The sequence below is a fragment of the Gorilla gorilla genome, chromosome 2 (assembly GCF_029281585.2).
Source record: "Gorilla gorilla gorilla isolate KB3781 chromosome 2, NHGRI_mGorGor1-v2.1_pri, whole genome shotgun sequence".
NCBI lineage: Eukaryota > Metazoa > Chordata > Mammalia > Primates > Hominidae > Gorilla > Gorilla gorilla.
In genome coordinates, this window is record NC_086017.1 from 112,718,819 (window position 1) to 112,735,180 (window position 16,362).

General features: G+C 39.2%; 1 protein-coding gene across 2 annotated transcripts in view; it reads left to right on the plus strand.

The window, feature by feature from the left end:
• Positions 1-3,474, plus strand: part of NFKBIZ (NFKB inhibitor zeta) — a 40,716-nt gene extending 37,242 nt beyond the window's left edge. For both annotated transcript variants that reach the window (XM_063703987.1, XM_055381863.2), the window contains exon 12: positions 1,787-3,474. In XM_063703987.1, coding sequence (XP_063560057.1) covers positions 1,787-1,840 — 54 coding nt within the window. In that variant the 3' untranslated portion in view covers positions 1,841-3,474. The remainder of the gene's footprint in view (positions 1-1,786) is intronic.
• The last annotated feature ends 12,888 nt before the right edge of the window (positions 3,475-16,362 follow it).

The window sequence follows — 16,362 nt, forward strand, 5'->3', positions numbered from 1 at the left end:
GTGCAGGGCGAAGGCCAGCTGTTGCTCTTCAGGTGGACTCTATCAGTGTCTGTGTCTCACGGTAGCCGTCATAGCATTGTGGAGTTACTCTTCGTTTGGAAACAGAGCAATTAAGAAATTTGAGGGATTATCCATAGACTCAAAATGGTTAGAGGTCAGGTAGTATTCTGTGACACACACTTAGGGTTAGAGTAAGTCAGAATGGTTTAAGGTTCGGAAAGAGAAGATACCAAGGTTCCTGCAGATACCAAGGAAAGAGAATCTTAGTCTTGTAAGGTATGAGCCTTCAAATATTGTGGATACTAAATGAGTTGTTACATGTGGAGTGCTCACAATAGTCCCGGGTACAGAGTAAGAGATCAGTGAACATCAATAGTTAGAATTATTTCTGTCTATGAAGTGATACTGAACAAAAAATGGAAAAATTACTTATGTAATTTCAAACCTAGAAATATTTTGTACTTTAAACAGAATTAATGCTTTACTCATCAAATATGGTTATATATTATCATTGAGTATTGAATAGTTTCATGAGTAAACTTTTTAGATAACAAGAACTTACTCTTTCAAGAACTTAAAATGTTTTTGATGGAACTCTTTTCCTGGGAGGAATGAGGGGGATTGTGGCTGTGGGTAGGTCATTACATACTTTACTAATCACAAAATAAAATATGTGGAATGCAGTTTAGCTTTTTCTTTGATTCTGAGCTGTCATTATGACCATAATGTTACAGTAGCCCCTATTTATAGAGCTCTTTGTAATTTAGAAAGAATATTTCCATAGTTTGTAAAAAGTTTTCATGTATATCATTTAATAGTTAGAAGAACTTTGCAAGTTTCAAGTTTCAACTGAGAAAATTGATATTCAGAGAGGTTCCAAGGACCAGAACCATCATTAACTTGTAAAAGGCAGAGTCCTAAGCCCAGTATTTGCTTCTACTTAACTGTTTGTGGTGTGCAGTCATATAACTATGCTCTCAGGGATTATTGAGGTATTAAGCCATTTAACTCTTCATTAAATGTTCCCAGATTATCTCCTTTTTGCTTTGGTATTTTGTGTGTTGGGCAGGTAGAGGCTCTTTTCCCTGGCTTTTATCGTCATACTGTGGTCGTGTGTTTCCTTCTAGCAGCTATCAGTTGTATCCCCTACCCCAATCTCCTTTCATCTAAATTGTTGCTTCTAATCTGCTGGAGGCTGAGAGATAGAAAATAAAATTTGTCAGACTGGGATGTAAAATGAATCACTCTGAATGAGCCGGGATCTTTTCTGTGATCCATGAAGTTACGTGTAGATGCTTTAATACTTGGATATCATGACAGCTGTTTTGACTTGAATGGTATTAAGGATTTACTTGTGTGTGTATCATAAAATGTGGGTTTTCCGTTCCTGTTAGTTGAGGCTGACTTCAAGATAAGTGAGATATTATAATATGCCTTAATTACTGTCTTATGTTAAATGTTCTCACAAATAGCAAGAGTAAAAGATTAGGAAAAGAATATAGGTGTTAAGTTTATGGAGATTTTCAACCTCAGATAATTTTTAATGGAGATGTTTTACTTTCTTGAACTCAAAGATTATAAGAGATCTGAAATAAGCTTTAAAAGGAGTTTAGTATTTTTAAAAGTCATCTCAAAATCTTGAGAAGTATTGTGTGTATTTCTTCGTATACTTACAAGTTAATAGGAGTAGTGTAGATGGTATAAGAAAGGAATGAAACTCAGAAGGAAATACACCACATTGGCCATAAGAAATAAACCTCACAAATTTTATTTGTTTCTCTTCCAGATCCGACGTATCCTGAAGGGAAAGTCCATTCAGCAGAGAGCTCCACCGTATTAGCTCCATTAGCTTGGAGCCTGGCTAGCAACACTCACTGTCAGTTAGGCAGTCCTGATGTATCTGTACATAGACCATTTGCCTTATATTGGCAAATGTAAGTTGTTTCTATGAAACAAACATATTTAGTTCACTATTATATAGTGGGTTATATTAAAAGAAAAGAAGAAAAATATCTAATTTCTCTTGGCAGATTTGCATATTTCATACCCAGGTATCTGGGATCTAGACATCTGAATTTGATCTCAATGGTAACATTGCCTTCACTTAACAGTAGCTTTTGAGTAGGAAAGGACTTTGATTTGTGGCACAAAACATTATTAATATAGCTATTGACAGTTTCAAAGCAGGTAAATTGTAAATGTTTCTTTAAGAAAAAGCATGTGAAAGGAAAAAGGTAAATACAGCATTGAGGCTTCATTTGGCCTTAGTCCCTGTTACTGGCATTGGATAGGCTTCAGTCATTGGACTAGATGAAAGGTGTCCATGGTTAGAATTTGATCTTTGCAAACTGTATATAATTATTACTTTTGTCCTTAAAAATATTGTACATACTTGGTTGTTAACATGGTCATATTTGAAATGTATAAGTCCATAAAATAGAAAAGAACAAGTGAATTGTTGCTATTTAAAAAAATTTTACAATTCTAAGGAGTTTTTATTGTGTAATCACTAAGTCTTTGTAGATAAAGCAGATGGGGAGTTACGGAGTTGTTCCTTTACTGGCTGAAAGATATATTCGAATTGTAAAGATGCTTTTTCTCATGCATTGAAATTATACATTATTTGTAGGGAATTGCATGCTTTTTTTTTTTTTTCTCCCGAGACAGGGTCTTTCTCTGGCGCCCAGGCTGGAGTGCAGTGGCATGATCTTGGCTCACTTCAGCCTTGACTTGGGCTCAAGTGATCCTCCTACCTGAGCCTTCTGAGTAACTGGGACTACAGGTGTGCACTCCTCGCCTGGCTAATTTTTTATTTTTTGTAGAGGCAGGATCTTGCCACCTTGCCCAGGCTGGTCTTGAACTCCTGAGCTCATGCCATCTGCCTGCCTTAGCCTCCCAAAATGCTGGGATTACAGGAGTGAGCCACCATGCCCGGCTGGCAATTGCATGGAAGAGAACACCTCTTTATGGCTTACCCTCTAGAATTTCTAATTTATGTGTTGAAATTTTTGTTTTTTTACCTTTATTGAAACAACAAAAAGTCAATATTGAAACATGTCTTCCTGTTTTCTGTTGTCAAATGATGATAATGTGCCATGATGTTTTATATATATCATTCAGAAAAAGTTTTATTTTTTAATAACATTCTATTAACATTATTTTGCTTGCCGCTGGCATGCCTGAGGAATGCATTTGGCTTTGATTACACACTAAGTTTTTGTAATAAATTTGACTCATTAAAAACCTTTTTTTTTTTAAAAAAGAAAATCTCATTAGTGACTAACTTATCTTTGCAGCTGAGTACTTAAATTCTTTTTAAAAAGATACCCTTTGGATTGATCACATTGTTTGACCCAGTATGTCTTGTAGACACGTTAGTTATAATCACCTTGTATCTCTAAATATGATGTGATATGAACCCAGTCCATTCACATTAGAAAAACTGATGGTTTTAAATAAACTAATTCACTAATATTATTTGTCTTACATGCATTTTCTTTTCCTAGTGCCTTATTTCCCTAGATAGAAAAAGTACTATTGATGATTTTAAATACCTTTGAGTTAGTTAATTTATGTTAATTTGGGTTTTTTGGAGAACATGTTTCCTGAAAGTATACAAGATTTAACATCAAAATCTATTTGCTAAGTTTACTAGGAGAAGTGTGTTAGGTTTTGAAATTATCATGGAAGTTTAATAGATGCTGTCGATCATTCACGTTTAGATGCTAAAAAAAAAAAAAAAAGCTAAGTGGGAGCAGTGAATCATAGGAATAACAGTTTGGAGATTACCAGGATCATCCTTAGAGAGATGTAAACCTGGGAAAGGTTCTTCCCTTTGCCAGCAAGCCATTTTGACGTGTGAGAACAAACACATCAATATCTATCAGTATGTCGTTACAATTATTGCACATATATTCTAGTTATTACAGCTATTTTGAGAATCTGGTGAAAGCTATGAATCCTTTCCCTGGAAAATGCAAATATATGTATACACACAAATGCTGTGTACAATATTTGGGGCTTCACAACCTTTAGAAGGCCATGACTCACAAGAATCCACTTTAGTTTCATTTCTGCACATACTTTTCTTCTTTCATATAACAAAATCTTGGGTAATTTGCTTTGCAAATGCAATTTGTTAACCAGAACAGCAGAAATGATGTACTCCCACTGAACATAGCTCTACAGTGAGCTTTACCCAAGTGAGCTTCTATGTTCAAGTGAGCTTCTATGTTCTCTCTTAATCCCAAATTCTCTCATAGTTGAACTAGTATCTAGCAAGTATGTTTGTGTGTGCGTGTGTGTATGTGTGTGTGCAAAGATGTAAATAATTTGAGGCTAAGACATATAAGACATTTCTTAGCCTTAAGATGTTTACGTGAGAGACATGGCATGTACTTTATTAGGTAAACTATGTTAAATAGCATTAAAAAAGGAAGAAGAGATTCAGAAGGGACATTTCTTTCTGACTGGGGAGGATTCAAGGTAGAGCATTTGAACTGTATCTTCTGAGTAGTTGATTTGGATGTTCATATAAAGGAAGGAGAGGCAGATGAAAGAAACAAACAGCATGAACCAAAGCATAGGCATCTGTGGGAATAGCGGGTGATTTTAATATAGTTAGTTAGAATCTGGAGTGGCCAATAAGGTTCATCTTGTGTTCCACCTCTGACTGGTAATATTTTTGAGTATCAAGTTGAGAAAGACCCTCAGGCTCATAGGGGCTTCAGGAGAAGGTTGCTGGATTGAACCTTCAGGAGAGGTTGCTGTGATTGGTGCGTGATATCTGCCACAGGAATATGGGAAATGGCTCTTGATTGAATACATCTTAAAGCCTCACAGAAGCCAAGACTGTGTGCTCATTGCTGCAACTTCAGTGCCTAGCACAGTGCCTGGCACATGGAAATAGTTCATAAAATATTGGTTGAATGAACGAATGTATGCCAATCCTGGTTAGAGTCACTGGTTTTGTTGGGGGAGGTGATGTTTTGAGCCAGAGTTATACTATTAATTACTAATGAATTATTGGATATCATGGTCTGAATTTAATTCTGCCGCATGATTTCACAGTGACATGGATGATATGTTAATGAAAATGGGCATGGGCATAGTTGGACTCATTAAAGAAAAAAATCAGGCAGTCTGTCTTTGCAAAGGACTGTTAGTGCTGTAGTTTGATATTGACTAAGGAATCCCTACAAGAGTCAGAGACCAAATCTTCCAGCTCAATTTGTTAGTCAAATCAGTAACATTTAATATCCTTTCTATATTTTTACTTAATCAGGACAGGAAAATTTCCTCAAATGTCTCTGACTTTTAACAAATGTCAACTTAAACGTACTACCACTAACTTCCATTTTCTGATAACCTCAGTTGTTCTGTATTGAATATGACCTCAGAGAGAAATCAGCTTCAGTCACTGGCTAAGTTTGTGGTGGTTCCTCTGAGATCAGGCCTGGGTACAAGGTTTGAGATTACTTGTAACCATGCTACTAGGTTTTGGCTATACCTGCTGGTGCCCTGGATTAATCCTTGAGAGAAGGGGAGACACTGCCTTATTAGTCATCAGAGGCCCTGCACCTAGCACAGTATCTGACACATTGTAGACATTCAATAAATAGTTCCTAAGTTGAATTTAATTTCAACACTTTGTAAAAATTTTTTTTCTTGGCATGTTTTATTCTTCAGTGTATAAATATTTTTATTATCTACATACAGTTTATGACTTAATCCAGTACTTTTATGCTTCAAGCCTTTGGAGTCTGTGCAGACCCAGAAACATTGCATGGGTGGCACATTTCTAGGAGGAGTAAGATTGGTTGTTTTTGTTTGTGTGTGTGTTTGTTTTTTTTGAGACGGAGTCTCGCTCTGTCGCCCAGGCTGGAGTCAGTGGCAAGATCTTGGCCCACTGCGGCCTCCACCTCCCAGGTTTAAGCAATTCTTGTGCCTCAGCCTCCTGAGTAGCTGAAATTACAGGCACGTACCACCACACCTGGCTAATGTTTTTGTATTTTTAATAGAGATAGGGTTTCACCATGTTGGCCAGGCTGGTCTCAAACTCCTGGTCTCAACTGATCTGCCCACCTCAGCCTCCCAAAGTGCTGGGATTACAGGCATGAGCCATCACGCCCAGCTGATTGTAGATTCCTCTCAAAATGTGTCTTGCTTTCTTCTTTGTACTCCTTGTCCTCTGGCCTGTCGTCCCTGCTCTCTCCATCACACCATTCCCCTTGCCTGTCAGCTCAAGAGGGTTTGGGGGTGAGATAGTGCAGCTGCTGAGTGCCCTAGGTTCAAAGTTTCAGTCTTTGGTCGACATTAGTATCTTATGTGAAGCTTGTTAAACATGCAAATACCTAGGCCCCACCCCAGGCTTCCTGAATCAGAATCTCCAGGATTTTCAGGGCTTCTGGCAGATTATATGTGGTGATTCTAATGCAGTTTTAGTCTAAATTAATTACGAAATGCAGACTTTGGAGAGTAGCTGTGGTTGGGCAGTAGCCATATGGTGGTAACAGAATGGGTTTCTGGAATGCGTATGGGGATGAAGTGGCAACTGATGAAGATGTGCAGTGTGCCAGGCACGTTGGATCCTATGGTATAGAAACTAGCTTTGAAGATACAATCATGAGTCACCTTATTTTTTTTTTCCTGCTTTCAGAAATCACTTTTCTAAGGTGATTCTGGTGTTTAAGTTTCTCAAGTATATTAGTTTCCTAGGACTGTCTAACAAATAACCACAAACTTGGTGGCTTAACTCGGAGAAATTCATTTTGTCACAGTTCTGGAGGCCAGAATTCTGAAACCAAAGTGTTGGCAGAACCATGTGCCCTCCAAAGGCTCTAGGTGGAATTCATGCCTTCTATTCCAGCTTCTAGTGACTCCAGGTGTTCCTTGCCTTGTGGCAATATAACTCCAGTGTCTGCTCCATCTCCACATGGCCTTCTCCTCCCTGTGCCTCCTCTCTGTATATCTCTTACAAGGACTCTTACCACTGAATTTACGGGTGACCTGAGTAATCCAGGATGACCTCATCTCAATTTTATTTATTTATTTATTTTTGAGGGGGAGTGTGCAATGGTGCCATCTTGGCTCACTACAACCTCCACCTCCTGGATTCAAGTAGCCTCCCGAGTAGCTGGGATTACAGGCATGCACCACCACACCTGGCTAATTTTGTATTTTTAATAGGGACGGGGTTTCACCATGTTGGTCAGGCTGGTCTCGAACTCCTGGCCTCAGATTATCCGCCCACCTCGGCCTCCCAAAGTGCTGGGATTACAGGTGTAAGCCACGGCACCCGACCTTTTTTTTTTTTTTTTTTTTGAGACGGAGTCTCACTCTGTCACCGAGGCTGGAGTACAGTGGCACAATCTCAGTTCACTGCAACCTATGCCTCCCAGGTTCAAGCAATCCTCCTGCCTCAGCCTCCCAAGTTGCTGGGATTACAAGCGTGCTCCACCATGTCCAGCTAATTTGTGTATTTTTAGTAAAGATGAGGTTTCATCATTTTGGCCATGACGGTCTCGAACTCCTGACCTCAAGTGATCTGTCTGCCTCGGCCTCCCAAAGTTCTGGGATTACAGGCATGAGCCACCACGCCCGGCCTCAATATTCTAAACTGTACAAAGACTTTTTTTCCAAATGAGGTCACATTCACAGGTTCTGAGGATTAGGATGTGGACATATCTTTGGGCAGCCTTAACTTAAAACTTACTACACCAGGAAAGAGGATTTATAATAATTTCTGTTATCATTATTTCTCTTAAAAAATGAGTAAGATTAATATTTCCTTTTTTAAAAAATCATTTTATCATGGTGAGAACATTCTATTTTCTTACGAAATTGTAAAGTGTACAATAATAGGGACAATGTTGTACAATAGATCTCTAGAACTTATGAATATTTCTTTCTGAGCAATCCTATAGCCTGTCTTCAGAATCTATGGTATCTTTTACATATTATTATTGATCTAATGTATGGTAAAATATCTCCATTTCATTTATTAGCTATAATACTAAACATTGACCAGGCAACTCATTTACCATTGATAAACTTTAAGAGAAACAAAAATATTTATTGAGCTGTAACTCAAAAATTATGATAATGATTAAAAGAGCTTTAAGTATCTTAAACTTCCAACAAAGCTTTTATGATTATCTCTTGTCATTTTGCTCCCTGGTACACATGTGAATGAATCTGCTGCTCTTCACCTTGGATCACACTACCTAGAGCTGTGTGAGAAGCAACATGATCCCAAATCAAATTAAAATCCTATGCTTTATGGCATCTGATCTTGGAATGATAACAGTAGAGGAGTTAGTCACTGAAAACTGCAAATGTTTAAAAGTCAAGGGTCAAATCCAGTTTCATACAATAACAATTGATTCCACTTTGCTAAAACTCAATTGAAATAGACTGTTTTAACTCTAGATATTATCTTTTTAAGTGATAGGATTCTGGCTTTTGCTCCAGAAATAAAGATTTCAGCAGCTCTGGGAACTTGGTAGTTGGATCCAGCATGTGTTTACCTGTTGGATCAGCATAGTTCCTGTAGGCTTGACAATCGGGACAAATTTCAGATTGTGAAACAACACTAGATTCCTTAGCTTAATTGATCTGGGGTTTAAGTTTCAAATTACTATTTATTTTTATCAATTCATGGTATCTTAATTCACATGGCCTGCTCTCCCTATTTGCAGCCAAACATCTCTCAGGTAGGACTTTAATTTCAAGTGATTGCGTAAGACTGTAGGGTACTTCCTGATTGGCCTTCGTGGAAGCCCCAGGTGTCAACTGGTCTGGAGGTGAGCTGCTATTTTCTTCCTGCACTCGAGGGTTAGTTTTGGTGTTTGCCTCAGTGGGAGTGTGTCCAGTGAGAGTCTGCTTTTCTGAATTGGTGCCAGAGGTGTTTTTTTTTACATTAGATATCATTTTTCTTTTGTCTTTAAAAAAGGTATCCTTTTCTTTTTGCTCCCAAGAAGTATTCCTTCCAGAATATTTTAAAATTTTCAAAAAATTCTCCTTTTTAGGCTCTCACAGATATGGAAGAATTGGTCATCTTCAGGATAGCAATTTTGTCTGGTGTAACTTCTTACACCACGAAATTCAAAATATATCATTTGGGATATATTTGAATATATCCCAATATATATTTTGAAAAATATATCAAAGGAAAATTCAAAATATATCATTTGGGAAAACAAGTAAGCATTTGGATGGTGCCTCTACTCAAAATATTCCTGGAAAATTTTTTTTAAAGATAAATTTTTAGTCAGGTGTGGTGGCACATGCCTGTAGTGTCTGCTACTTGGAGGCTGAGGCGGGAGGACTGTTTGGGCCTCCAGTGTTCCGAGCTGCAGTGAGCCATCCATGATCCTGCCAATGTGGTGTAATAAGAAGATGTATAGACAGAAGTTTAATTTACACAGGTTATTAATTTCTATACACATTCTAATCATACAGGCTAATGAGGTACATCATTTAAAGTGCAGGATTTATAGACAGCTGACAAGTTTCTCTTTTATGACATTATTCTATTTCCCTATCTATATAAATCAATCAGTTTTGTTTCTTCCCTCAGCTAAAGTTATATCAAATTTGTTATCAAGGTCAAAATGTCTATTAATCAGTTAATAGGGTAGCTAAAAAAAGTCTGTTAATTTTTTTTTTCTATTTTCTCCGCCTCCACCCACATCTAGGTTTTCAAGACTTTATTCTTGGATTACCACAATAGACAGGAACCTGACTTTTTATTACGGAAACATTCAAACACACATACAAGTAGGCAGAATAGTATATTGAACACATACATCTATCATGAAACTTCATCAATTATAAACATTTTGCCATTTTTGTTTCTTCTTGCCCCCATATTTTTTTCTAGAATAAGTTAAAGCCCACTCCAAGCATTATAGATTGTCAGTAAGAGTCGCTAACAGATAAGTAACTTGTGTCCCCAGTAAATAGCTTTCTAATTATTCTTCCTCCAATCTTCCTGCTTTTCTTACCAATCCAAAAATTTCCACTACTTGGCATACTGTTAAAGAAACAGAGAAAGTTTTTCAAAGGCTCAATGCTGCCTGTTGAATCAGATGCAAACTCTTGTCCTGGTTTACAAAGCTATGTTGACCTTAGCTTGACCCTGCCTGTCTAATCTCATCTCATTTTTCCCCAGTGGGCTATCAGGTGGGTCTCTTCACTGCATCAGCTGATGCTCTGTTTATTCCTGTCTCTTGTCATGTCCTCACCTCCCCAAATTCTGTGCATCCTAGAAAGCCCTGCTTGGGTGCCACTTTCTCTATTAAGCTTTTTCCAGCTCTTACTGACTGCTCCTTTCCCTGAACTCCTGGGATTAAAACACAATTCCTCTAACTTTCATATCTGGTATTTTCTGTCATATTCCAGACTTAATTATTGCAATCAGGAAAGTGAGCTCTGAATCTGAATTTTCTCTTCCTTGCTTCCTTTTTTCCTTCCTTCCAACCCTTCTCTCTCCTCTCTCCTTCCTTCCTTCCTTCTCTTTCTTTCCTTTCTTTCTGCTCCCCTGTCCCCCTCCCCCTCCCCTTCTTCCCTCCCTCTCCCCTCCCTCTCTTTGTCACACTCTATCATCCAGGCTGGAGTGCAGTGCATGATCATAGCTCACTGCAGCTTTGACCTCCCGGGGTCAAGTGATTCTCCCTCCTCAGCCTCCTGAGTAGCTGGGACTACAGGTGCACACTACCATGCCCAGCTAATTTATTCTTGTTGTAAAGATGGGGGGTCTCACTATATTGCCCAGGCCAGACTCCTGGCCTCAACCAATGCTCCCTTCTCAGCCTCCCAAAGTGCTGAGATTACAGGTGTGTGCCACTGCAGCATTTACTTTTTAAATACAACTTTAAAATGTCTGGGTGAGTGGTATTTTTGAGGACACGAAGAAGGTGAGTGGTGCTGGATAGAATCTAGCATTGGAATCGTAGGCAGAATTCTAAGATGGTCCTAGGGCTGTCTTTGCCCCAGGTGTTACTCCTGTGATTCTGTTAGGTTACATTGCAAAAGTGATTTTGCAAAGGTAAATAAAGTAATTATTAACCAGCTGACCTTAAGATAGGGAAACTACTCATCTAATCACACGGGCCCTTTAAAAGCAGAGTGTTTTCTTTGGCTGGAGGCAGAAGAGGAAATCTTAGAGATTCCAAGCCTGAGAAGGACTCAACCCACAATTACTGGCTTTGAGGATGGAGCAAGGGGGCAATGAACCAAGGAATACAGGTATTTTGTAAATATCCAAACAGAAAATGGAATCTCAGGCCTACATCCACAGGGAATTGACTTCTGCCAACAACCTGATTAAGCTTAGAAGCAGATTCTTGCTCAGAGCCTCCAGATAAGAGCCCAGCCCTGCTGACACCTTGAGTTTGGCGTTGTGTTACTTCATGCAGAGAGTCAAGCCAACCCCGCCCAGACTCTGACCTGCTGAACTGTGAGATAACACATGGGTGGTGTTCTGAGCTGCTAAATTTAGGGGTAATTTGTTACACAGCAATAGAAAGTTAATACAATATATAACATAGGGTTTGAGCTTATAGTGCAATTTTATGCATTTCCTCCTATTTTAATTAAGGCTCCAAATCAGCAAGAGAGGTTTTCCAATAAATGGGGGCACTGGTCTTAGGATGTGTGGTCATTACACAGGCTAGCAGTGTCTTTAGTTTATGATATCTCACTTTTGTCCATCACTTCCCCATTCCAGATGGGAAAATTTCTTTTTTTTCTTTCTTTTTTTTTGTTTTTTTGAGACGGAGTCTCGCCCTGTCACCCAGGCTGGAGTGCAGTGACATGATCGCGGCTCACTGCAACCTCCACATCCTGGGTTCAAGCGATTCTTCTGCCTCAGCTTCCCAAGTGGCCGGAACCACACGCACATGCCACCATGCCCGGCTAATTTTTGTAGTTTTTAGTAGAGATGGGGTTTCATCAAGTTGGCCAGGCTGATCTTGAACTCCGGACCTCGTGATCCACCTGCCTTGGCCTCCCAAAGTGCTGGGATTACAGGCATGAGCCACCACGCCCAGCCTGGAAAATTTCAAGGAAAGGAAAGTGTAGCTTCCCTATTGCCAGTGTTTTCAAAAGAATCTATAAAAGGGTCCTGGAGCAGGAGAAGGTGATTAGGACAGCATATCTGACCAGTAGTAGCATCAGCTTACTGTGTTGCCAGACTCTAGCCATTTACCTCTACTGTGAGAGGGGGGCATATTTTGTAGGGCAGCGGTCTCCAACCTTTTTGGCCCAGGGACCAGTTTCATGGAAGACAATTTTTCCATGGATGGGCTGTGGGTGGGTGGATGATTTCAGGATGAAACTGTTCCACCTCAGATCATCAGGCATTAGATTCACATAAGGAGGACGCAACCTAGATTCCTTGCATGCACAGTTCACAATAGGGTTCGCGCTTCTATGAGAATCTAATGCCAGAGGCTGATCTGACAGGAGGCAGAGGTCAGGCGGTAATGCTGGCTCGCCCATCGCTGGTACCAGTTCATGGCGCGGGAGTTGGGGAACCCTGCTGTAGGGAAAGAACCCCTTAGCTCTGCAGCAGCCAAGATTTCAGATGGTACAACTTGTTTAAAATAAATAGACACACTCACTTCAGAGACTGGTCAAGAAATAGTTGCCGAGAGCTCTTGGAACCAAGATGAGAACTTACATTACAGTTTCTTCTGCAGCCTAGGATCACGGATGACGGGCAGGGGCTTTATTAGTTTAACCGGCATCTATTTCTCCAGTCGTGCACACAGAAATGAATGAATGATTAGACATTCATTTGGGGTGCCTTTGTGTGATTCATAAATAACTTGTTCCTTGTAAAATTTATTGCTGAATGACTCATTAAAGAATGATGATGAAGATAATAAGGCTCCTAATTTAAAGGGTTATGCAAGTGTTCTTTTAAAAATCAACTTTGCGAGGTGTAATTAATGCATAAATTTTAAGTGTACAGTTTAACAAATGTATACACCTATGTAACCACCACCCAATCAAGATACAGAACATTTTTGACATCCCAGAAATTTCCTTCATGCCCCTTTGCAGTCAATCTCTCCTTCCACACAGCTATTGATCTGATTTCTATTATATTATTGTAGATTAATTTTTGCCTCTTCAAAAACGTCATCTAAATAGAATCATACAGTCTGTACTATTTTCTTATTTTCTGGGTTTCCTTTACTCAGCATGATTTTTTTTTTTTTTTTTTTTTTGAGACGGAGTCTCACTCTGTCGCCCAGGCTGGAGTTCAGTGGCGCGATCTCGGCTCACAGCAAGCTCTGCCTCCCGGGTTCACGCCATTCTTCTGCCTCAGCCTCCAGAGTAGCTGGGACTGCAGGCGCCGGCCACCATGCCTGCCTAATTTTTTTTTTTTTTTTGTATTTTTAGTAGAGACGGGTTTCACCCTGTTAGCTAGGATGGTCTCTATCTCCTGACCTCGTGATCCACCTGCCTTGGCCTCCCAAAGTGCTGGGATTACAGGCATGAGCTACCGCGCCCGGCCTCTGCATGATATTTTTGAGATTAATCCACATTGGTGCATTGATCACTAAAGTATATTTCTATTGCTGAGTAGAATTCCATTGCACTAATAACACAATTTGTTAACCATTCACATATTAGTGGACATTTCGGTTGTTTCCAGTTTGGGACTATTATTGAATAAAGTTGATATGAACAGTATTTGTGTGGACATATGTTCTCATTTAATTTTAAATTCTTAGGAGTGACGTACCTGGTTCATATAAGTGTATGTTTAGCCTTAAAAGAAATGGTCAAACTCTTTTTTAAAGTGGTTGTGTCATTTTTCTCTTCTAATAGCAATGCAGAAGAGATTTCTCAATCTTCCCTCAAACTTGGTATTGCCAGTCTTTTTAATAGTAGCCCTTCTAATGGATGTGTAGTATTATCTTATAGATTTAATTTCCGGGGTGATTAATGATGTTGAGCATCTCTTCTTGTACTTACTTACCATTCATATATCTTGTTAGTGAAGCATCTGTTCAAGCTTTTGTCTGTTAAAATAATTAGCCCCTTATTGAGTTGTAACAGTTTTTTAAAATATATATTCTAGATATAAATGTATTTCAGATATATGTATTATAAGAATTTCTCCCAGTCAGTGGCTTGCCTTTTTATCACTTCTTAAAAAATTATTTTGCCCCATTTTCATTTTCTTCTTCTGGGTCTCTAATTACACTTATTTATACCATTGTCTATTGTCCCGAAGGTCTCTGAGGATCTGTTTATTTTTCTTGAATCTATTTTCTCTCCATCCATTAGCCTGAATATTTTCTATTGGCCTGTTTTCCTGTGTTCAACTTCACTGCCTTTCTTCTACCAACTCTGATCTACTGTGATTTCTATTTGTCATTGAACTTTTCAGTTTCAGTATTTCTATACAGCTCTTTTTTATAGATTTCATTTCTGTGCTGAGATTTTCTATCTTTTCACTCATTAAACCAGTACTTTGATTCTTTGAACATATATCATTTAATTCTTTAAGCCACATTTATAGGTGCTGCTTTTGAAGTCCTTCCTTATGTCTCAGGCCTGTAATCCCAGCACTTTGGGAGGCTGAGGCAGGCGGATCACCTGAGGTCAGGAGTTCAACACCAGCCTGAGCAACATAGAGAAACCCTGTCTCTACTAAAAATACAAAATTATCCTGGCATGGTGGCAAATGCCTGTAATCCCAGCTACACGGGAAGCTGAGGCAGGAGAATCACTTGAACCTGGGAGGCGGAGGTTGTGGTGAGCCAAGATTGCACCATTGTACTCCAGCCTAGGCAATAAGAGCGAAACTTGATCTCAAAAAAAAAAAAAAATAAATAAATAAAATAAAATAAAAAAATCAAAGTCCTTTCTTGTCTTCTAAACCCAAGATCTCAGTAATGTTGAGACTGGTATTTTCTCTTTGACTGTGGGTCATGTGGATCATGTTTGCCTGGTTTTTGTTTAATTTCTACCAATTTTTAAATTGTATACTGGACATTGTTGGTAATACATTGTGTAGACTTTAGGCTCTGGATTTTGTTTTCTTCTTTTGAGAAGTGTTACCCTGTCTTCTATTAGGCAGTTTCATTACCTGCAAATTACCTTGCACTTCTGTAGGCTAGTTTTCATGCTTTGCTAGGGTACATCTCCGGAAAACTCAATATATTTCCCAAGTTCTTCTATCTTGGCACATTTCGACCTCCAATTCTGCAGATATTTTAAAGGCTTGGTTTTGGCCGGGCACAGTGGCTCATGCCTGTAATCCTAGCACTTTGGGAGGCTGAGGTGGGCGGATCACCTGAGGTCCATGACCAGCCTGGCCAACATGGTGAAATCCTGTCTCTACTAAAAATACAAAAATTAGCCAGGTGTGGTGGTGGGCACCTGTAATCCCAGCTACTTGGCAGGCTGAGGCAGGAGAATTGCCTGAACCTGGGTGGCAGGGGTTGTAGTGAGCTGAGATACCACCATTGCACTCCAGCCTGGGCAAAAGAGTGAGACTCCAGCACATAAAAAAAAAAAAAAAAAAAAAAAGGCTTGTTTTTTAATTTTGTTAGTGTGGGCCTGGAGTGGACCTTACTCTAAAGCATGGTTCTAATCTCTTCTGGTATCTCAGATGCTTGGTGTGTTAATAAATTAATAATAAGATCTTGTCACTTTGGATTGGCCAAAACTTCAATGTTCTTCAGCACTGTTTAATGTCTACAATTGCTGTTCTGTACTTGTCTCTGCACTAACACTTCTCTATACTTACTATAAGACCCAGGTAGTCTTGACATGGGCACGTGCACCTTAGCCCTGGGTCAAGAATTCATAGAGAATCTTCTATACAACTTCTGGGACCCACCTTCTCACCACCCCCAAAACACCTTTCTTTTTGGTGCCTTGCTCTACAGATTCTTCTGAACTCTTATCTCTGCCTTGTCAGCTCAGCAGAACTACAGTGCTCAGATTGGATTCTAGCTTGCTATGCTGTGGTTGGAAAATTGTACCCTTGCAGAGATCCAGGATAATCATGGGCCTCACCTAATGAATTTCTCCTCTCTCAGAGATCAGTGTTTAATTTCCTGCTGTCCAATGCTGAAAAACAATTGCCTCATATATTATTTTCCATTTCATTGTTTATGGGTGGAGAGCTAGTCCTATACCAGTTGTTTCATCATAGTTGGAAGTGAAAGTTTGCAAGATGTGTTCTTAAAGATTAAATTATGTAAACAGAAACGGATTTACCAAAGAGGGGGCCCAAAGATTCTGTTTGGGCTGAAAAAGCATTTATAATAGTCATGAGTCCCATCCTATGACTCAGACACTGACTCCATTCATAGGAAGTTAGTATAGTGG